A 24,951-nucleotide genomic window follows, 5' to 3' on the forward strand; every position below is an offset into this window, starting at 1 on the left:
GTGTTTATCTCTTTTCTCTTTTTACTGAGAACTTTACGATTAACTCTTTATTTAGCCTTCTAACTTTGGTTTAGAGTAAAGTATATGTATTTATTAACTCTCCTAAGCCCTTAAGAAGGAAAGATAAAAAATATTTAATAAATGTGTTTAATGTTAGTGAGACATTTTCCAAAAAGCTGCCTGCCGTGTTAAACCAGTTTGATGGCAATCAAATCTGAGCTATTAAGATTCTGTGTATGTTCTTTGGAAGCATATTACTATTATAGTTTCATATTTTATTCAACGTTGTTTGGGAAAGCATTTTAGCATACTTTTTATGTCATGTACAGTCCACTATGATTACAGATAACTTGGCTTTTAAACTAATTTCACCTAAGAAATGGCATAAATTTTGTTCAGGTCCTCAGGCCATTTTGCTAAAATGTTGTATTTCAAGACTTTCATCTTTAATTCTATACTTATTTGCATCTGCTTTTTTCTTTCAGTAATTCTTAATGCACAATCTGTTTTTTTCTTGTGATTGCTTTCAAGGACTGAAAAAACAACAAAACTAACATACTCGTTTGCCCTGGTTGTCCTTCATTCCTCTGTCTCTTTTATTATGCTTTTGTTATCATAAAATGACTTGAAGAGCCACAAAAAAACGAACTGTGAGAAATAGTTCTCCATTCTAGTAGACTATTTTGAAAACGTGTTGGAAAATATTAGGTTTTCTTTCCTCTTGCATGTTTTAACTGCATTTTGTGACCATAGTTTGGTCACTCACTCACAAGAACAGAAATAGTTTTACACTTTATAATGTGTATAACTTACATAAGAGGTTGTGTCAAGAAGTAGTCAATGATCAGATAATGGATTCTGTAGGAAAGGGTTATTCAAGCAATAAAAAGACTGAACAGCCAGGTACATGTGCAATACTATCATATTTTTATCTTTATAAAAAGTTATTAATAATGAAATTAGCTGGAGAAGAAGGGAACATACACACCCCCCCTAGGCCTCACTGCAAACCACAATAAAAGAAGTCGTAATAATTAGGAGATTCACTTTAAAAAAAAAGTGCTTTCCTTGTTTTCACTGTTTTATATTCAAATTTCCCTTCTTTTTGGAACACATTTTCACAGGGAAATTGAAGGGATTAGAGTTCTATTGAAATTCTGGAGGATACAGGTGCCAGATTTCCCTTAAACTTCCTTAGTCTAAGTATTTTCCTGTTTCATCTATACAAGTCTTCCTTGTGATGAACTTTATCTACTTTTCATTCATTTCATTAATGTTATTACCTCTCCTGAATTTTCACCATTTGAAACTATCAAGTTTCACTTTTCTGAGTGGAACTGTTCAACAAATGTACTATTCCCTTAAGTAGTTCATAAGCTGTGGTACATCAATTCCTTGTGCTACACAAGGTTCATTCAGGAAGGAGCAGGCAGGCTGCCTTCTGAAGTCAACCATCAGGGGCTCTGGTTGGAGATGTTCCTCAAGCTGTGGGTACATTCAGCTCACAGGACTGCAACATTTCTCTTTCTACTCTACCATCTCTTTTTCTGGGCAAGGGCTCTCTTTGGCAGATCAAGTTTTGTCTTTAGCATCTCAATATTTTTACCCTACTACTTCTGTTCCTGCTTCTGAGACAGGTCAACCTCCTTCTCAGAATGGGTTGATCCATGATATTACTGAGTTGCTACCCTCTGATTATTAGTTTTCTCTTCAGAGAGTTTTTATATCTTTTCATTTCAGTAGTTTCTTGCTGAGTCCTTAAGGTGTTACCACCATTCTGTCTAAGTTTCTTTTCTTGCAAGGCTTAGGTATTTTCTCACAGTTCATCTATTTTCTCAGCAAAATAAATCCGAAGTTGTGGTGCTGTGCTGCACCTAATTTGACTTTACATCTCAGGCAGCTGAAGTACTATTCTGAAGATTACATATGCCTTTAAAGACATTGCTGTTTATGATCACCACAAAATAACAGCCTTCTTGAACCCAGCATATGCAAAGACACCATGACTTTCCTTCTTGGCCATGTTTGGATACCTGTGTGTGACCATTCCTTGTTTAGACCTTCAGCTGGCATTATTCTTGCTCAGTTTTCTCTGAAGTGGCATCATGGCACTCAGAAACTTATACAGAGGTAGATTTGCTTTGTGAAATTTCCAGCAAAAGGGAAGACATGGGACCCCTTCCTAATCCATGTACATGGCATTTTTCTGATTGCTGAACCATCCTGACTTGCCTCTCTCAACCAGGAGAAACCATTCTAAAGATCAGTGTTCTGATGTTACAGCTGAGAGAGAATCAGGCTGGTTTTGGAGGATGTGTCACTGCTCAGTACTGGGACAGCACAAATGATGTAGTCCAAGCCATATTTGTCTGCAGAGACATATGCTGACAAAATCAATGCATTCAAGCTGGTGGCATTCTTGAGTGCAGATTGTCTCTGCTGTCAGCATGGAAAACCTGGGAGAGCTCTCTAAAGCCACAGCACACCTGAGACCCTCATCATTGTGTCCTGTTTTAAGGCACTCATGCCTTCTAATATGATGAACAAGAAAGCTTAAAGATTTTTCTTTGTACTTCTCTGCAATGTCTTCAGGCTGTATTTTATAGGGCCTGTTATATACCCTCCTTTTACCTTTGAATTTTACCTTCTTTATAGATTATATGGTATAGACATATCTTTATATGTTTTTACAAATCAGGAATTCTTTTTAGTGAAATAACTTGAAGTTCAGGAAGTGAAAGGCAGCACTGTAAGAATAAGCAAAAGGTCTCTGTTACTGTTTTCTTAAAAACAATCCCCTGAGTTGAAGAAGTAGAACAGTACATTCCCTTGACTGTATAAGGAAATGATTTATTTACTTCAGCATGCTCTCATGATGCTGCAAAAGAAGAGAGAATAAAAAGATATTCAGGATGCAAATAAGAGAAGGGAAGACATCAGACATACAGCTTTTGCATAGTCTCATGCAGATCCACATAAGACTTCCCATGTGGATTTATCATGGAAAACATATTTTCAAGCTATAATTACCTCACAAATTTTAGCTAGGCTGTGCAGTAGGTTCCATCAGAATCTTATGATTTGTTACTGAATATCCAGAGTATAGTACTTCAGAGCATTTAAACTATGCAAATCAGCCTCAGGAGAGGCTGTTATTTCACATTATCTTAGCTTACTTCTCTATTTAAAAATATCTGCTATGTTTTATAACTTGATAAGAAATTATCTCCTTAATTTTCAATAAAGCTAGAAAATGAAAAGATGATTACTTTTGACTTAGAATAGCATATTGCTGCTAATCTATTTGATAACAGCTGTGGATGGACAAGATGGAGTCAGAATGTGCCCTTGAATAAGACAGAACTGCTTAATTCCTCCCCTCTTCCTGATTCTTGCTTCTAGCTTTCACCTGTTAAGGTAATAAACTCAGTGAAAACTCCAGAGACACAGATTTGTTTCATCCTGTAAATTACCCAGTAAATCTATGTCTAGCTCTAAATTGGCTATAAAAAATTATCTACACTAATCTTTTTCTTTCCAGCCGCACATGCACGGTGGGGGAATTACCAGCAGTATCAAACAATTGTTTCCAGAGCAGAACTGAAGAAGCTTGATTTTCTAGACATCTGCTTTATATCCACTTTCCCTGTCCTCCTCTGCTCTTGGAACAGTCACAACATGTCTCAGTCTTCACTGTATATTTAAGGTGCAGCATGGATATGGAAGGGTCTTGCACAAATGAATTGATGGCAAAGTTTCCTTCCTTCCCTAAACTAGCTTGTAATTTTCTGACTGAGAACTAAAATTGTTGATTCTAATATAGCTTTTCTTCATTTGTGTTTATAAGCTGACTTTCCTTGTCTATTCAGCTTTGAGTTCTGCAAAGCATTGAAGGTATGTTGGAGTTGTATGTCTAACCTTGCTGAGAGAGGACAGAAGACTAAAAATGAAAGAAAGAAAGAAACAAACAAAAAAACCCCAAACATACTACTGGCAGTGGTATTAATGGAAAAAAAGGTATGGAAACTTGGAACAATTACAGAGAAAACAATTAGAGAGTTCTTGACAATATCACCTTAACATTTTTAAATGAGGAGTTGAGGTATGTGTAGTAAAGAAACTGAACCTTTTTCGTGAGAACGTTCAGAGATGGAAGCTTATGATGAAATTTCAAGTTTTTCACATGAAGTTATGAAGGCTTGAGGAAAAGAAGAGCTAGCTGTTTTCAACTTTAATGTTTGGTTTTGTTTTTTTTTTTTTTTAATTACTATATATTTCCACAAGAGAATCACAATTCAAACTTGTCTTACTAAGTAACCGTCTGGGACATAGATTTTATTTTAAAGCATAAATACTAGAAGGAAATATTGAAACTGATCTTTCAACATTGAATTTTTATGCCTTAAGAGTTCTTGATAATTACACTGTTGAATTATTGTTCTTTTTTTCATATACTGAGTTTGTCTAGAACTCTTTCATAAAATACTTTAATTGATTTTTTTTTCTTTTAGCCATTGAAGGATGGGCCTCAACTATAAGACAGAAGCCAAGGGCAAGTCAATTAATATAGATATAGATATAGATGATATAGATATAGATATAGATACATATAATGCATTCAATAGTTAAACAACAATTGTTAGCCACAGTGGTAACAGAATTTTCACTACAGTGACTCACACTCTAGTCAGTGAATCCTTAAGGATTTTCCTAATCAGAATTTAGTTTAACAGGCTTGCAGAACATTGTGTACTTCAGCTTAATTTGAAAGCTCTTATTTCCCAAGTGTTAAGCTTTTTACATGGTACCTGTTCTGACTCTTTTTTTCTCATTCCAAGTATCATCAAATGTTCTTAGAAGCCCAGGCTCCAGTGGGCACAGGTGTTTAAAAGACAACTGTAAGGCTCTTGCAAACCCTTGGTACTGTCTGTAACTGCTGTATTGAGGGACTGTGAATAGTAGGATGTACCTGGAGTCACTTTTGGAATTCAGTGTAATGTAGGTCAGCCCCCTGGTATGTTACACAGGAATGTCTCTTTTTTGCCTTGTATTTGTGTAAAACCCAATCACACAAGTCAAACTTATACAATCAAATCATTCCATAATTGTCCTGCCAAACAATTAACTTGCTTCTACACATGTTCCAGAGCTCTCTGGATTATTTTGTCGCCCTTCTCTACTTACAGTTCTACAACCCTTCAATAGTGTGGTGGTTTGGGCTAGGCCTTCCTTGGTGACCAGTTTGTAACCAAGGAAGGGTCCAGATTTACCCAGTATTCCCTACGATTTTTACGTAAGCTGGGATATAAGAAGAAAGGAGGAGAGGCCTTCGTCCTCTTTCCTTCCGGCGGCTTGGAGGTGCAGGTTCCCTGCTGTTGAGTCTGCCGTGTTGGGGAGCGAGGCCTGGTTGGGCCTTGTCGACCTTGGGAGACAGAGGTTGCCGGCGATCGTTCCGGAGCGACCCTCGGTTGTCCCAGGAGAGTAGTGAGCTATTTCTTTGTTAACTCTTTTAGTGGATAGATATTGGGCTGCTAATTGGGAATATTTTATATACATAATATTTTGGTTTTGTTCCTTCTCCCTTCCCCCTTCCCTTTCCCTTTTTCTTTTAATTATATATAAGTGTAAATATATTTATATATATCACTTTGGTTGTCTCTCTCTCGTTTCGGGTTTTCTTTCATTTTTTCTCCCTCTTCTCCCTGAGGTTTGAGGGGGGGGGGAACTCTGGTGGTAAGGTTTGGAGACTTGGCAGGGAGCCAGCTTCAAACCATATCAAATAGGTACATACTTCTGTTGCTTTCCAAAAATGTTCTGAGTTGGAATTACATGAAATATCAATCTGAATTGCAGTCAGCAAGGAATAGAAAGGAAAGAAGGTGGGTTTTTTTTTTTGGTTATGTTTTGTTTGTTTGTTTGTTTTAGTTTAGTCACAAAGTCTTCAGGACTAGTTTGAATTGTTTAGGAAAGCTGTCAGAGTGTGCTGGCCATGCAGATATGCATTTTCTCCTTCTTGGTAGAGTTGGTGTTGGCTGGGCTTTAGTTTGGCAATGTGCATGATAACTAGATCCAACATTGTTTACCAGTAGCAGAAAAAATCTTACTGAATAAGGAGTTTTAACATCTAAGAGGATCTATGATGTAGTGTAAAGCTTAGTGTGCTTAAAACCAATGTGAACTTCAAACTGTGAGAGTTAAGAATCCGGCTGATTTTAGGCCCACAGTAGGTGGCCTCCTGCTACTTGTTGATAAATCTGACTCGATGTTGGGTAGCAGCTGACATCCAGCTCATGCAAAACGCTGTTCCCTCCAATGACTGGCCTTAGACTGAGAATCCCCAGCAGCTGACACTCAGGCCTTGTGCAACTTGCTGGCTAGTCCAGCTTGAACTTTGTGAGTGACCAGCTCACTCAGAGGCTCAGGATAGAGAGAGTGCTTACACAGAAGATAAACATAGGATTTAATAAGAGTACAGGATAGTGCTCAAGCCTGAAGTGTTGTCAGACAGGAGTTCTGGCCAGCACCTGCTTACATAAGTGGCATTTTTTGTCTTCTTTTGTTTTTATTCTTGTATACTCGTTCCTCCCTCATCTGCTTTGGTCTTTCTCTTTTCCCTCCTGTCTTCTCTCCCCTAAACATCCCCTAATGAGTTTTATATACGCTTAAATAATATATTTTGTTCAGTGGTACGGCATATAATCAACTGAAATAATAGCTGCTAACAACTGTGTTCAGAGATCAGATTATTAATTATAGTGAAAGGTGCATTTGGTTTTTTTAGTTCTTGATTTAGTGGCATATCTGAATATATGAAATATATCCCGAAATAATGAAGAATTTAAATTTAACCAACTGCCTCAGTTGCACTGAAATTATAGAAAACGTAGATGTTTATGTCAGGCATATATTCTAAGTGCTGTGGTGTGAATTGAGATGGAATTATTTGTGAGATTAATTGTTTTGATAAATACTTTAGTATGACAATATCTATATGTTCACCTCAAAATTATATATTTCTCCTTGTTTACAAGATATAACCTGGATGAATAATACCATAGTTCCAGTTCTTGACAAATGGGATCTTAAAATTGTTCTCTGTAGGGGAGGAATAATTTAATTAAAATGAACATCATATCCTTTGTACTCTGCTGCTTTCATTCTTCCCTAGATATTTTGTCATATTATTACTAAGATTAACAAATTATTCAAAATATTTTTTTATGGGAAAGATAATAAATTATTCACATTCTCATTAAAAATTTATATCTTTCACTTACCAGGGGGAATTTGGATTCCCTGATTTACTTTTCTGTCACAAAGCCTGAATGATTAGGCAGGGCCTGTTTTGATTTGATAAAGCCATTGGGATTGTACCTACCTGAGTGTATTTGCAAAGGAATGCATATCACTAGTACCTCTTTTCTCTTCATGTAAGTCTCTGTAAAAATTTATTTATCTTTCTCTTCTACCTTTTGTGATGCATACCGGATCTTGTTTTTAGCTTTTTCAATATTTACGCTGAAATCCTTCCTGTTTGCCTGAAGATCAGGTTGATACGTGCAATCATCAACATTAGTAACAATCTCACATCTTACAATATTTAGGTTTAAGCAATATTTATTTCTTTAAATGCATGATTCATACCAAGCTCAAAAAACCCAAACAAACCCCAAACCAACACAGAAAAAAAAAGAGTGTGGACACTACTGCTGTGTTTGCTGTGTGTGAAAGAGGAGGACGTGCTTTAATTGTAACCTGGACTTTGCCTCTTTTTGAGTGTGATGCTTATTCTGCTCGTAAATCAGAGTATATAAGCTAACAGAGGAGATTTTGATATTGATATTAAGTATAGGACATAATTTGTGTAGTCTTAGAGAACTGCAGAACCCCGACTTACATCACAAATAACTGAAAAGTGCTCAAATTGTGAGCTTTACTACTGTAAGGAGTAGTATCTCACAGCCATTGAAGCATGCAACACAAAATTCTTCATTTGCACATCAGAGTTAATATTAACAGTATAGATAAAGTGCTTTATTACATTCATAGTCACTTAGTCTAGTACCATCTTCTGCTGAGTGGAGAGAAATTAAACTTATTTCATTGTACAGTAAGGACAACTTTTGAGATGACAACACATTTAAAGGGTCATGAGAGCATTAGAAGAGTGTTTTGCTTTCTCAGACTCTTCTTACTAGGACATTAATTTTACCATGAACTGGTTTATGTGCAAGGATTTGCACTTCTAATATTACTGTTAATATGGTACTTTAGATAAAACTTGTATTTGCAAAAATAGTCAAAACCTTTCAAAATTAGGTAGGTAATAAAAATACACTGAACCTCGAGTACTTTCCACACTCACATCTTGTTAAGATACTTGATAATTTCATTTTCACAAATCTCCACTTACTTGAGAGAAGCAATTTATCATTGTATTAATTTTTAACTGGCCTCTTTAGCCACCAGCACGCTTGTAGCAAATGTGGGTAGAGTCCTTCCCAAATCTTCATTCACAAAGCCTAGCCGTGATGATGATGATGGTGATCATTTTTAACCAGAGAAACAGTGATATAGGTGTACTAAAGCTCTTGCATACTAAAGCCATGACTGTTTCAAAGTAAAACCTTGAGGCTTGAAAGGTAAGCAAATCGTCTTTTCTCATAATTGTTTGGTGAAGTATTGGGAAAACAATTTTCGTACAAGGTCTGAAAGGAGATTTAGAATGTAATCCCGTGCAACCATCAAGAAGTTCGTGAAACTTCCTGATGTGACTCAGTTTCTTTTATCTCTAGACTGGAACTATTGACTACCTCTTTAAGGTTTTAAATTCAGTCTAGTTTTATGTTATAAATGACCTTAATGAACTTAATGTCTGCAAATCATGTTTTGTGATTGCCTTGTTTGCCTGCTTGTGTTATAAGAATGCTTTGTGCATTGAAGTGAAAGCTATAATATTGCAACAACTTCCAATGTTGAATTTGTCTTTTCTCTGATTGCTTCATAAGCACTGAAAATCCCTTATAAATTAAATCACTTTTTGCTTCAGAAAGATATTAAGATAAACCAAAGGTTATGTGCCCATAATGCTACCTATTAATTATAGGTAGCATTTTCTTTTTCACAATGAGAACAAATAATGTAAGCTGATCCCTGAGGTTTGTTGCCATTTTTATTACCTTTGCTACATACAACCAGCACAAAACACAACCTGAATTGCATTCCATCCTGTTCTAGTTTCTTTTTTTTCTAACCATTGTATACAGTTTACTCTTTTCAATTAAATAGAAAAATAAGAAGTTGATTGCTGAAAAGAACTGTTTTTCGGACCTGTGTGAACAACACTTTAAGTTTTTTACATGTACAAACAAGCAAAACAGTTTTATCACACACAAAAACACAAAATGCTACACAATAAAGTAGCATACCTGTAGCTGTTGAGGAAATTTTGGATGATCCTTGTTTTCCAGATTACTTTGCATCCTTTCAAATGTAAAATCACCAACTGTATCCTATTAGTCTTTTCTTCTTATTGTTTTATCCTTTTTCCAAATCAAGAATTAATATTTATGTTATTTTTGTTTCTTTGATCCGCAGATTTACCTAATTCTCCCATCTCTGAATTAAGTGGAAATGCCTTTTTTCCTACTATTTGGTTCCTCTGCCTGTTATCAATTAGAGAAATACTGAGAGTTTTTTTCAAACTTTCTGAAGCCTATTTACTTATGGAATCCCTCCATTTGATATACATTGTTAATTAGCCTGGGTTGCTTTCTTTAGGTTGTTATTAGTCTTTGTAATATAAGCATGTTTAAATGATTCAAGATGTAAGGGAGAGATTCAGTGATTACTTAGCTGAACAAACAGAATTTTGGTGGGAATGCATTTGTTCTACCTCTGTAAAAAACAACATGTTGGTGATGGAGCATTCACTCTTACAGGAAAAAGCAGGGACTGGAAACAAGTCAGTCTTATTCAGTAGCCAAATAAAAAATGAAATCTATTTTTAACAATAAGGTAAATTAATTCTCAGAACATTCTCAATCAAATGTGGAGGATTCACTGTCACTGACAAATTTTAAATCAAGTAGATGAGTTTTTTTAATTAAATTCTCTTGTACAAGAAGAGTTACTAAGACTGAACCTTGATTTTTAAAATGAGAAATCCTATGTATTTAGGTCAAGTTGGGTGATCACAGTGGCTGAAATGAATAAATGAAAAAAAATCTCTGCAGACTTCTGGATAAGTAAATGTTCTTTAAACGTGCTTGTGTTGATACAACCCAAAATGGCAAAAAACCCTTAAAATTTCCAAATTAACTTTTCAGAATTTCCATTATATTATTTTTTTTGTTCTTTTACCACATCAGGGCAAAAACAGGGGCAAGAAATCAAGTGCCATCAATAGATACAGACTGTACAAGCTTTCTTTTCTTTAACATTACAGTCTACTGCCTCTAAAGAATTACCATTTTCTTTTAAGTTTGATGGTCATTAGTCTTTATACAAAAGAAAGATATCTAATAATGAAATTAAATTTGGAGATTGAATATATTCTCTCAGAAAAAGCTATAGATCGCAGGAAAATGAACTATTTTTTTTAATTCTTTCTTACTCTTCTCCAACTCCTTGCTGCCATGTATCAGAAGATAAACTTTTATTTTTTTTTCCTTTAGGTTGATACCAAATGACAGTTTGTAAAGATCTGTTCCTTGTCATCTTTATACACCTTTTCTTCAGTTTGACACCTATGACAAACAGCTATTGAGAAAAGCATTTGTCCCTACATTTGTTCAATGTTTGACTGCAAATCACTTATGCCTCGAGCTGCTTTAGAGACTATACTGAGCCACATGGAAAAGGAAAATGTCTTAGATTTGAAGAATGGCAGCTTCTTCTTTTGACAGATTTAAAATGGATTATCTTAATTGATAATCACTTGCACGAAAATTTTCATTCCCAATTATCTCACCACAAGTCATTGTCAGTGAAAGTCACAATTACTGACCTAAAATGTCTCGTTCCTATTCCAGAAAGGTATTGTTTTCATATAGTTTTATCTACTACTGTATTTTAACTAAGTTTTAAAAAGAAATCGGCAATTGGTTTTCTGCCTTTCTGAAGCAAAAGAAAAATAACTTGTCTCTTACTGAGAATGGAAAATGAGCAGTTTGTGCAAAAAATGAGTAAAAACTAAATTCAGACATTTTTTCTGTATTTCATATGAAAATGATCATCTTGCCTCCTAAATTATGGTCGATGGTATGATTTCCACTTCTGGATTCCCACAGAGGTACAGAATCTGCAGCATCCACTTCTGCTGAGAAACACTGCAGCTCCCATTTACCATTGAGCCATCCAAAGCCTGTCTCCTGTGCCAATGTGATTCATAATCATCCTTACACTGTCAAGTAATTTGGGTCCTCAATCCCTTCCAGAATATATTAATATTAATTCCCACTTTTCGACTGGATTTATTTTTTTTAATCCAGTTGATTTCCTGCATTATTGCTCCTAAGCATGTTGTTCTTTTCGTCTTTTTATTTAAGTCCTCAAGCATATCATTCTCTAAATTTAAGAGGCCACCAGCTTATATATTTATTGGATTTTTTGAATACTGACTATGGTTTTCTCTAAATTACAGCTGCAGAGTTGATTTTAACCTTGTTCACACAACATGAATCAATGCTTAGTCCCCAGGCATGAACTGTTACTTGTTTTTATGGCTGAAAACTCATGCCACATTTCAACTACCCTCTCAGGGAGTCAGGAGAATTGTAATAAATATTATATTAACCACAGTAAGTTAGGAGATAAAGTATTATGAAGCTTCAAGGAAGTCTTAATGAAATTTAAATATGATCTGCATCTATACCTGAGTCTGACAAGTGAGCAGCTGTCACATTAACTAATCCAATATGACCCAGGTCTTTGTAGTAGGGTTAAAATATTTCTGAATATTCCTAAACTGATGTCCTAACATGGTGTAATGACTGAGTGGCAGAGTTGTACGTAAACAGCATGTGAGAATGTATGACAATAAAAGGTGATATTGTGTAGACGGGAATTCTCAGAGTTTGAAAAAATGGGTTCTGTCAGAAACCATTACTTGTTAAAGAAAGAACAAGTCATTGTGAGTTACTAGTTTGGCCATAAAAATCCAGAATGTTTCTGAAGTAGAAAGGCACCTGACAGCTCAACAGAGTTTCTTACTAGAGGATATTGCTGATGATTTTTTCTGTACTTTCTCTAGGGACAAATTATTGTTCTGTGATAGTCTTGATAAGCTCTGGAGCAGGTTTTGCATGACAATGGTAACAGTCTGAGCATAAGATGTATTCTTTAAATTGTCATCCTACACATATGATTGCTGGCCTCTGTATGTGGCCATTGCAGTTAAGTCAGTACTTATTCTTAAAACTATGATAAAATCCAACAGCAATGACAGGCCATTTTTTGGCTGAGTTTTCTCCTGGACCAAGGAAGTAATCAAAATGATGTGCTAATAAAAACATAAGAAATGAAGCTTCTTTGTCTTGTCTCAGAGATTTTCTTTTCCTACACAAAATTTTATAAATTGATCCCGAAACCTTGTTTTCAAAGTGCATGATTTTTATCTTTTCTTTTTTTCACTTGCAGCAGACCACAAGACACATCTTGAACTTGTAGGTAGCGTTAGGAAGAGAAGACTGCTTGGTTTAAGTACCACGTTGTCTGTTACTGTTCTTGTTAATATGTCACAGGCTATTTCCGTGGAAAGTCCACAACACATCTAAAAACGAATAAGCAAAAAACTGTTTTGCAGCTGGTATTGCTTTATGTGTGTAGCATATAAAACACAAGAGAACAAAGGTTTTGAAATGTTTATTTTGTTGTCAGAGGGAGAAACTACTCAAAACTGTGAAACAAAACTTCTGTAGAGAGAAGTAACTCAAGGGCGATAGAGGTCTCAAGCCTTGAGGATATCCTCTGAAGATATCAGCTCCTAGATAAACCCCAAATGCTTCAGCTACACTGCAGCAATATTCTGGCTGACCTTTGAATATTTTACCTGTAAGGACAAGGGCAAAGAATTCTATCTGCAGAGCTGTGAGTAGGAGAAAAGTTTCAGTTAAAGGGACAACTTTTAGGATATTCATGTAAAGACTGAACCTGCAGCTCTAAAAACTGGTGCTATGCCTAAGGATTTTTAATGAAATGCAAGTAATATAGAATTTTATTTTGTATTTTATTTGCGCTTCTGAGTTTTACATAGGAGCTTGACCAATATATTTTCCATTTAAGCCTAATTTCTTTTATTTTTGAGTGGTATAATAGGTGTAACGAATATCTTCAGAATTTTAGAATCTAAAGATTACATGCTGACAAGTTTCATGGTTTAACATTGAGACTGGCATTGCCACATGTTGGGTTTTAGGATGTTGCACACAAATCAGAGTTGTCAAAAGGATACATAAGTGGAGCAAAAAAAAAAGTCTAATTTGATAGGCTAAAAAAAGTTGTTGTTAGTCCAGTTACAGTAATGCTACTATTCATAGTCAAAAATAATAGAAAAAAGCCTTTATTAACATAGTTAAAGTTGTTACACAGACAAATTTTCCTATTATCTCCCCCTTTTTTTGTGGTGTAATGCTCACCCTTCTGATGTCCCTCTCAGTCTTAAGCTTGAGAGCATCAGTCCTTCTCAGAACCAGAGGTCAAAGGAGGATGTCAGTGCTGTCAAAGCCCTCATTTCTTTGCTTGGAAGGCTATTAAAGTGTTTATTCCTCAACAGTTTGGGGATCTGGCTGGATTGAGTTTTGTACATTATCATAACACAGTCTGCAGTCTCTTTACTGGTTCTCAGTTATTTAGTTTTCTGTTCTCTGCTTCATCCAAACTGGTTTAACAATATTGTATAATAGTGGCTGTTGTGATTTGTGTTTATAGTTTTGGATTTCTGATACCATCCTGTGCTACAAACCATGTTTTTACTCTAATATTATAGATAATTCAGTCTCTAGAGATGCTTACTCATATCTCCATAAACTCAAAATATCCTAAACATGACTGCTAAACAATTGCCATCATAAATTTAAAAAGTTAAAAACTTTTAAAAGGTTTTAAGTTAAAATTTATGCCAAGAAAAATGTCCATTAAATCCTTAGAGCTCACCTCGTAATGCTACTAAAAACCATTTTAATAGTAATGCAAAGAAATCATATTTACCGGACTACAGGAGTGTTCTCTCCAGTAGAAACAATATTCCTACTTTAGGATGTATTAAGATATGAAATACATGTAGCATATTGTGAGTTCTGTCATTCACATAACTATTGTTCTATGACACAAGTAAAATTAATGGGCAAAGTTTCTTTTAAAGAGGGATTCCTCTTACCAACTTTGTCTATTTTCTTGAATACTAAGAAACAAAAAAAAAAAAAAAATTCTTCCTTACTGCAGAAACCTTTAAGCCTCAAATGATGAAGAGTATAAATATTAAGACCATGAAAATTCATAACTCAGCTGATATCAATATGTGAGTCATTATGATATATGTGACTCTGATTACATACAGCTGTATAAAGTGTGAAATTTTCGGTTGTGTGTAAAAAGTAGAAGGGTGTAACAGCACCAGTGTTATTAATGATTTCACAACACTTTGCAGGTTCTGTTTAAAATCTGCCATAGCTTCAGGACTTGACTGTGCTTCCAGAGATTGGATAAGAGATACATATATCCACGAAGTCTAAAATGAAAGTAAAAGTACATCTGTCAAAAGAAATCAGATATGTGACGTATGTCAAAAATTCAATTACATCTGAACTGAAGCAATTACATTTTCCTTTCAACCACAGACTCAAGACACTTTTATGTGTGTTTCGACCTAGAAAAAGATTAAGAAACAGGGAAGCTGTCATAGTTTTAATTTACTTGCTAGTACTTTATCTTAGGGTAACATGAACTTTCTTTAAGAGAGTAAGGATAAAGTTTGGTTTGTGGGGTTTTTTTGTGGTTGGGCACTAAAATGAAGGACACACTTGTTTACAAAGCATATACCATTCCTTGTGTGGCTCTTGCATTTTCAAAATATTTGTGTGGCTATTTTCCTCTTTTACAGTGCTGATGCAGAAGAGATTTTGGAACTTTGACTTTGTAGTATGCCTCCTGCTTTCTGGGACTTTGGATTTAGGTCATTACTGTGCTGCAGACCTTTAGGGTTTGGGTGCCTGGATGATCTCACAAGATTTTATCAACATAAAGTTGTCATCAGGAAAATAAGGATGATAAGCAACTTTTAAGTGTATGAAATGGTCAGAGGAAGATGGGGTAGATCTACTATGTATAAGATTATTGGAGGGAAAAATAGATTTGGAAGGAAAAAGCTAGAGAAGCTACCAGTCCACCATGAAGTTTTAAAGCAAGTGTTGGACTGTAGGATAATTAGAACACTTACTATTCTTATTTCTGATTATTCTTCACTCCTTACTCTAATTTATTTGTCATTCCCTCTGTCAAATGACTTTAATACAATACACTCTGACCTCCTCCACACATTCTGCTCTCTTCTATGGCTTCATTTTGCAAATTACTGTCTATGCCTGTTACTCTTTTGCTGATCCCTTGGGTGCTTTGTTTGTTCCTTTTTTCCATTCCTATTGCTGAAATATTCCCTGTCTTTATAATAATTTTCCTTCTCTGACATTTGTCTCATGTGTTGCTCTGTACAGCTCATTCAGCCTTGCTTCCTTACTGTTTGTTCTCTTTTCCTGCCATTTAGATGTCTCTTTCCTAATGTGCTGACTGGCTGGATTTCTGTAAAGTGAACACCAAAAAACCTTTTCCATTTATCCTTAATAAGAATGTGATCTTCATGACCTCTGTTATATGTATTTTTTTTAAGGTTTTTTTGAGTTAGAGATCATAAGTGTAATTTTACTTGTTTTGGTAATCACCACAGAACTGACTTAGAAAACATTAGAAACAATTTTTTCCTCAGTGTGCTCAATCCTTGTAATCATAATTGTTACTGCACTCCAACAATAAATTAATATGTGTTTCTGTCAAAATAATTGTTTTAATTTGGGTTGAAACTGAACTGTAGGCTATTAGTAAAAGAAAGATAATTTTATAAATGGAAAGAAAACTGTATACTTGGCCTTTTAGACATGCTTCATTTAAAAACAAAATAAATTGTATTAAATGAAACAACATATTTAATTACTGAGCCCTGTTCTCAATCCATTTATTTTAATCTAAATAGCAAATGTTTAGCTTGCATCCATTATTTTATGCCACAAAGAAATTCTTCTAAATCAAATCTCTTAATTAAATAATCCAGAAAGTCTCTGCCAGAAGTATGCAAAATTGCATTAACACAAGTTCCATAAAATAGCAAACAAATCTTATAAACGTGCTCTATTTAATACATTTTAACATGTGATTATGGTAGGGATGTTTTGAAGCCTTTCAGTTAGACTCAGACATTCTTTACTTTATCTGTGCCATTTCTTTCTTAAAGCAACTTCTGAAGTTTTAACCACTCATTTGTGAAATTGTTTATTAGCATCTGAGCTGCATATTCATGACTTAACTTTTGCAACTAAGGAATTCAGCAACTCAGGGGGGATCTTATTATTCTATATAAGTGCCAGAAGGGAGTTCTGGAGAAAGGATGGAGACAAACTCTTCCCAGTGACAGGTAACACAGGAATTTTTATCTGAGCAAAGGGAGCGCTTTGTTTACTGTGGGAGTGACCGAGCACTGGAACAGGTTGTGGAATCTCCATCCTTGGAGATAATCAAAAGCCTTCTTGCACACAGTCCAAATAGATGACCCCTCTTGAACGGGGGGTTGGACTGTATGTCTGTCAGAGGTCCTTTCCAACTTCAAGTACTCTGTGATTTTGTGAAGCTTCCAGAGGCAAGGGAAAACATAACTCTAACTTTTGGTATTAAAATCCATAATTTACGAAGCAGAGAGTCCCCTAGAAATGCAGTCATCGTGGACCATCTGTGAAAAGAGCCTCTCTTGCATCCCACATATCTAAATGAACTGTACTGAAGGAAGGAAAATGGTGATGTAATGTTTAAAACATTGGATGAGATTAACCTAATCTTTAGCATTTTGCGTGGTTATTTTATTAGCTCAATTACTTACTGTTTTGTATATAACTTGAACGAACTTGAAATGCATTATGTTCCATTTTATTTGTCCCAGAGAAGTTGCAAATAGAAGTTTTAGAATAACATATGTGCCCCAAGAAACCATAACTTCGATCAAGTTATATTTTGTTAGTTGATTTTGCTGTTCACCTCTGAGAGGACATGAAAGACTGAGCAACCAATTACCTTCCTGTTTAATTTCAGATATAAATAAAAAGTTCAGAACTTCACTGATATACAGTTCATGACACAAACCTAACTGACATATTAGTAGTACATGTGTCCTTCAAACATGAATCTTGATATAGCAAAATTGGTTTCATATCTTTGTGGGAGATAATGTAAGTCATTTAACTAGGAATACATTTTTTTTTTATAAATATCATAGAACCATAGAACAGCTCAGATTGGTAGGGACCTCAAGAGATTATCTGGTCCAAACTTCTGTGGAAAAAGGAGCCTAGGTTAGACTAGATTATCTTGTCCTCTGCCCAGTCATGTTTTGAAAGCCTCCAGTGATAGGAAGTCTGCCTTGTCCCTGGGGAGCTTGTTCCAGTTTACAGTTCTCACTGTAAAAAATTTCCTTGATAGGTCAAAATGAAATCTCCTACTGTCACTGGTACCTACTGCCTCTTGTCCGCTCTGTGTGGCTCCTTCTGAAGAGAAAGAGCCTCCATTCTCTTTCTAGATACCCTTTAAGTGCTAGAAAACTCTGATAAGGCCCCCCAAACTTTCTCTTCTCTAGGGTGAAAAGATCCATCCCCTTCAGTCTTTCACCTTAGGCAGGTTATCCAGCCCTTTGAACATCTTTGTGGCCCTCCTTTGCACCCTCTCCAGTCTCTCCACATTTTTTTTTTTTTAATTCTGTAAACCAGAACTGGGCACAATACTCTGGGTGCAGCCTGACAATCAGTAAATGGAAGGGGATGGTCACATCTCTATCTGAGCCAGCAGTGCCCCTGTGGATGCAACCCAGGATCCGACTTACCTTTGTTACTGCAACATTGCACTGCTGGCCCACATTCAGCATGTTGTACACCAGGACTTCCAGGTCCCTCTCAGCAAGGCTACTCCCTGGGCACACAGATCCTGGCCTGTGGGCTCTTTGGCTATAATATCCCAGTTCAGGACCTTACACTTGTCTTTGAACTTCATGCAGTTCTTGCTGGCCCATTTTTCCAGCCTCTCCAGGTCTTTGTAATTCGGCTCTCCCTTCTGTCCGCCTCATCAGTCTAGCGTCATCATGGTGACATGGTGAGAAACTCTGCCTTGTCAGCACTATATACAACATTTTCCCTGCCCTGTTTAGCAATGGGAAAGTTTTTCCCATGCTTCTCCTTACTGCTGATGTTTGAAAAATCTTTTCTTGTTGTTCTTGATATTTTTGGTCAGCTTCAGTTCTAGCTAAGCCTTAATCTTCCTAATAACATTTCTGGTTGCCCTAGTAAGGTTCTTGTATTCTTTGATGGGTATTTGGCCGCCTTTCCATAGCTGGCATGATGCTTCTTTGCCTCTAGCTGCACCCAAAATCTAATAGTTAAGCCAGGATGATTTTTTCTGCCTCCTTCCTTTACCTTTGAAGGAGGAGCACTGTTTTTCATATCACCTGCAATTCACTGAGATAAGTATCTGTGTCTGGTTTCACAAACAAGGATGTATTTTATATGAATTCTTAAAATCAGAAAGAAGACAAAACCTAGTGATCTATCATGACCACAGAATTCCAGAATCACAGAACTTTTTAGCTGGTAAGGAACCTCTTGAGATCATTCTGTCCATCCAACCCCTCCCTTGCTCATGCAGGGTCATCTAAAGGAGATTGCCCAGGACCACATCCAGTCAAGTTTTGAATATCTCCATAGATGGAGGCTGTTGGCTGTTGTATGATAACGGTCAATTCAGAAAATTTTTTCATATTTACTCATTGAGACTGAATAATTATAATACTGATGTAGCAAAACTAACACAGGCTGTGACTTTCTCACTGGTTTTTCAATTAGAATTCATAACAAGGGATTGTGATCATGTTTTAATGAAAGGGAATAAAAAAATTCAAGCAGCCTCACTGAAAGCAAAAAAAAAAAAGATACAAACAAAAATGAACTCAATAAGAGTTGAGGCTGAAATGTTTTCTGTTCTTTATTAAACTCAGAGGATTTAGTAGTGAAACACTTTTGGAAGAGCTTCTATAAAAGATCTTAGTTTTTATATGTGAGCCAAGCTTTTATCTCTTTTAGCAGATGAAAATAAATGAAGAACACCTAGGCCTGACTTTTTTAATGTATTTCAGATACTTACTGGAGGACTGGCAATATCTCAGTCTTTACTATCTGATATCAGTTCTCCTTTTCTGGATGAGTTCCTTGAGAAAGAATTAGCAATAATTCCCCAGCAGCAGCTGTTGTCTATGAATATTATGGAGTTTGCCCTTTCGAGATTGCGAGGATAATAGTAGAAAACAGACCTGATTATACTGGGTTGACATTTACATGGCCAGTGCTAATTTTAGCAGGCTTGTCTGTGGTTTTGTGGTTTTAATTTAAACGATTCTGTAGTAATTTTATTGGAGAAACTATCACAAAAACAAGTAAACAAACAAATAAAAGTGCCCCCTCCTAAATGATTCTCCATCAGACTTCAAAAAACATTATGAGCTCTGCCTGAACTGAGTGCTGCTCTTCTGGATACAAGCAATGAGAGGCACTCTCATATATTTCAAAATTAAAAGCAATGCATCAAGGAACATAGTCCCTTCGACAGCTAGAAAATTTATCATCAAAGCACCTTACTAATACAAAAAATACATGACTTTGTGATGAAGTTCCATGAGAGGATGGTGATTCTTTGCAAAGAATACTGCAGGATGTTTTGCTCACAATTTTATCACCATGGCATTGCTTGGTATGCCTGCTCTTAAAATTTTCCTAAACTACTGTAGAGGCAACAAATGCGTCTCTACCCATCTGTATTCCTTCCAAATAACATCCCAGATATAGGGATCCACTGCTTCTTTACTTTAATTTTAGCTCTCACAGTGCTATGCTTTCTAAGGCTGACACAGAAATTACACAGAACTCAACCACAGTGTCCTGCCCCAAAGTGAAGCCAGGAATTTGAAATACACTCATTTTGATTTAATTATGTAACTCAGTTCTGAGCTGTAGGCTCAGTGCCCAAGGAATCTTTTACAGAATCAGTGTTCTCCACCAGCCTTTGGAGAGGCTTGAGGCGAGGCTCAACAAAAGGTTACCTGAAAATGAAATGAGGGAGGATGCAGATCTCCACATGCCTCTCTGCGAGGCAGTTAACTCAAATTACAGCCCTTGGTTTGAATCAGATGTCTTCAGTCTTTTAAAGGATCAGCTGAGCTTACTCTGCTAACTATTACTGTTTCCTAATGGGCTGTAGGACAGTGAAAGGCAAGTGAAGTATTATCAAAATCTGGCCCAAACCTTTTTACCAAAGGTGATGTACCTCTATTCCAAAAAGAGCCTTGCAAAGAATTTGTGGGTACTCATTGCAGTATAAATGCTTACATGAAGATAAGGGACTCAGCCTTTTTGCAGTTAGGCATATTTCATCTATCTTGTTAACTAACCAAAATCATAAGGAAATAAATCTGCATTAGCAGTTAATGATCAGTTGGTTAGTTGACAGCTGCAGGCAAGCCCAGTGATATAAAAATTACTGTCATTATGAACAGCTTCTACTAAGAAGATTTTTTATTAAAAATGTGAATACAATCTGTTTCAACAGCAATATTATAAAATTTGTCTTCTCATTATCTTTAATAACCAATTTTCTGCCAGAATGCCCCAGAATGCTATCATATAGATTCTGTATTAAAACTTATTTTAAAAAACCAAGGCACTATGTCCTGGAACAGACATAATTAAGCTACAGTTCAAACAATATATGCAATGCATATGAAATATAAGTAGGTATTAGTTTACAGTTTGTTCTGTTTGTCATATGTTAAAAGTGACTGCAAATGAAACTTAAGGATGTGCTGTAATGGTGTTACAAAGTGGTTCCCTACCGTTGTTGGTTACACTACTTTGGTGTGCACGTGTGTGGATTCAAGGCAATCTAATTGCAAATATATCCTGAGGAATACTCTTCTATTTTAAAGATATTGCATTATAGGCATCTGTCTTAACTACACCAGTTTAAGCCCAAAGTGGGCACATCGTAGGAGAGATCTGCCTATTCTCTCGTGGGGGGGAAACAGTGTGTCAGTGCTGTAGCATTGCAACACTGTCTGTGATCAGCTTAGTTATTTCCGATACTGGATTAAAAATTAGTTGCTAACTTTTAAAGATTTTCAAAAAACCTTTTGACCACATCATTACCAACAATATACTTATATGTAATATATCTTTTAAATCTTGGAACAGGGCCTTAAAAGTTCAATGTATCAGGCTGCCTTCATTACAGACAACATAGCTTTAGGTTTTCTTTTTTAATACAGCAAAATCATTCTGATGTAATATCATACAGAAAAGGCGTGTTTTGTAAAATAATAATGTAGATTATTTTAAATATATTACAATTATATCTTGAATGCACTGTTACTCACAGGTGCAACCCACAGATGCTGAAAAAAACATGACTTAGGCCCTAGAAAACCATGGCATTGACATACATATATTACACATGATCTCTGAATATTAAATGTGGAACATAGTTGTAGTTTTTTTGTTTTGAGCCTTCAGAGTTTCTCTGGGTCCCATTTCAAAGTTTAATCATTAAGCAGAAGTTTAAAACAACACTTCATATAAACTTCTCTATCCAGGACATTGAAACATAATGTATCTGATACAGGAAGACAGGCCACAAATGCTACTATAAGATTGGAATTGGCTGTAGCAAGAGCAGGGTAAAATGGAATTTTTCACAGGGAAAACAGTACACTGATAAAATGTTAAACAGTGGTTAAAAAAGTGAAAGGGAAGTATATGAGTAAACCAATAATTTTCAAAACTTTCAAAATATCATAACAATCTATTACATCTTACAGGAATCCATTTAGCTCCAAAAGAAAAAGTGAATATCCCGGTGTTATTCGTGCCACATGCAATGAAAATGTATAAAGCTGAGGTGATAGTTCACGTAAGGAAGGAAAATGGTGAAAAATGGACTTCTGAGTTCTCTGGTGGATCAAATAAAGACTTAAACAGGTAATTTATTCTAATAGGAAAGGAAAAAGTAGTTGAGGATATTCAGTCCTGTCTTCATTTCCCCTTTGACTATTCATGTATAGCTCCCAAAAGCAATCAAGTTTCTGATTTGAGGGCAATGGGTGGCCATCAAAAGCTTTACATGTACCCTACAAAGTATGTGGATTCAGGGTAAGAATTCCCTCTGTCTTAATATCTTCCTGTTCCCACTTTAAATAAAGAAAATGTAAAGTACTACCTGCCAGCGCAGTTATGAATATTGAAAGCTCTTAGGTACCTCTGTTTTTATTGTGTGTTTGGGCTCATTATGGTTCTCATTTGGATATGTTTATGTAATGCATAAACTACATAAACTTTGTTTTAGTGTAAATATTACCTGTCAGAATGCAGGTCAGGCCAAATGTTCTCATATCCAGACAGAATAATATTCAAATATGCTAAGTGGATATAAGTTGTAGCTGATATAATTTATAGCTGATATGTATAGTTGTATTTTATTTCTTATTTTTCTCAGATATATTTATCATTACAGTACACAATAAAATAGAGTCTAACCTTTCTAACAATTCTAGACAACAAAGTCTAGATTGCTTTGGAAAAAGAATTCTCAGCAGTCTATCAGAATGATACTCTTCACTTGTTTTCCTAGGAATGTTTTTCTAGCAGAAAGTGGGGAAATCGAGGGAATACTCTGGAGATATCCAGTTCATGGAATACCTGAAGCACCACAGCAGAAATTAGGTAGGTAATGGTTGAAAAAACTTCAACGATAATTTTAAGAAAATTAGTCATTTATGTTCTTGCCTGCTTGATCACAAGAATTTGCAACAGTACTTTGCTACATCCTAAAAAAGATGAAATCACATATTAAAAATAAAATCTCCATTTGCAACCTACAAATCTAGATCTATTATTTTGTTCTCATTGTGGATAAAAGGAGCTGGGGGCACTTGAAAATATTAAGGCCTGTGCCCTTCACTGTACCAATTAATGCTGAGTTTGAGAACTGAAGGTAAGTCTAATTAACTCACGGGTAGATTTCTGCTTGCATACCCATAACACCCTTCTGGAGAGTTTACAGGGTGCAAAATATTGGAGTAGATGTTCACTGTTTTTCTCAGCCTTGAATTTCATTTCTTAATCGAAAGCAGAATACAGAGTTGTGTGAACAGCAGTAAGTTTTCCCTTTGCTTCTGAGAAGTAAACTTTCATTAAAAAACAACTGACACTCACAAGGGGTTTTTTGGTTGCTTATTTTGGGGGTAGTAAATGCTTATAGAATTGATCACCTGTTTTTTTAAGTTCTGATGTAATCCCAGAACTGTGAAACAGGAAATTGTGAACAGCCTTTTAAATCTATATCCTTGATGAAGCTACATTTCAATGTGTACATGAAGGAAAATTTTATAGCAACTTCTCCTTTCAATTTACCTTTTTAAGAGTGAATAAGTGAATATAATACCTGTCTACACTTAATGTATTAAGGTACAGGAACAATTTCTGGAAAAACATAGAAATAGATATTTGTACTGTCATTAATTTATGTTGCTTAAGGACTCTTTACTTGTAGACAAATACCAATGATGTGGTATTAATTAGAGCTTTCATCTATTTAATTTCCACTTTAATACCTTAAGGAATGAAACAGAATATTATCGTGTAATCAGCTGTTGCCCCAAATGATGGTTTTAATGAGTCTCATTAGCATTAAAACTATGTATATTGATGTGAATATTTGTTGTGTTATTTAAATCTGTTATGTAATTCACTGGCACTCTGAGATAAATCTTCCTTTTATTGGGCTATTGTTTTCATTTGAGTCACAGAATCATTAAGATTGGAAAAGACTGCTAAGATTGAGTCCAACCACTAACCCAGCACCTCTGTCTTACCACTAAATCATGTCTCTAAGCACCATATCTACATATTTTTGAACATTTCCAGGTCTGATGATTCCACCACTTCTCTGGTGACCTCGTTCCAATGCCTGACCACCCTTTCCATGAAGAAATTTTTCCTAATATCCATTCTAAACATCCCCTCATGCAATGTCAGGCCATTTCCTCTTGTCTTGTTGTTTGTTACTTGGGAGAAGAGACCAACCCCCACACGGCTACAAGCTCCTTTCATGTAGTTGTGGAGAGCGCTAAGGCCTCTCCTGAGCCTCCTTTTTTTTCCAGGCTGAACACCCACAGCTTCCTCAGCTGCTCCTCATCAGATTCGTGCTCCAGACTCTCCCCCAGCTCCAGTGCCCTTCTCTGGACATGCTCCAACCCCTCAATGTCTTTCCTGTAATGAGGGGCCCAAAACTGAACACAGGATTTGAGGTGCAGCCTCACCAGTGCTGAGTACAGGGGGATGATCACTGCCCTGGTCCTGCTGGCCACGCTATTACTGGCACAGGCCAGGTGCCATTGGGCTTCTTGGCCACCTGGGCTCGCTGCCTCATGTTCAGCTGATTTTTGACCAAATCCCCAGGTCCTTTTCTGCTGGGCAGCTTCCCAGCCATTCTTACCCAAGTCTGAGGTGTTCCCTGGGGTTGTTGTGACCCAAGTGCAGGACCCAAGACTTGCCATATAAGCTGTGAATTAAAACTATTAGCATTCATAAGTTGCTTAAGTAACAT

General features: G+C 36.0%; 1 protein-coding gene across 1 annotated transcript in view; it reads left to right on the forward strand.

Annotated features, from left to right (window-relative positions):
- The window catches only part of CFAP47 (cilia and flagella associated protein 47), a 271,684-nt gene that overhangs the window by 212,564 nt on the left and 34,169 nt on the right, over window positions 1-24,951 (forward strand). Inside the window, exons 60-61 of the mRNA XM_029964748.1 lie at window positions 22,166-22,325; window positions 22,975-23,066. Of these exons, the coding sequence (XP_029820608.1) occupies window positions 22,166-22,325; window positions 22,975-23,066 (252 nt within the window). The remainder of the gene's footprint in view (window positions 1-22,165; window positions 22,326-22,974; window positions 23,067-24,951) is intronic.

The sequence above is a fragment of the Manacus vitellinus genome, unplaced genomic scaffold (genome assembly GCF_001715985.3).
Source record: "Manacus vitellinus isolate BGI_N305 unplaced genomic scaffold, ASM171598v3 scaffold_7_pilon, whole genome shotgun sequence".
Lineage (NCBI taxonomy): Eukaryota > Metazoa > Chordata > Aves > Passeriformes > Pipridae > Manacus > Manacus vitellinus.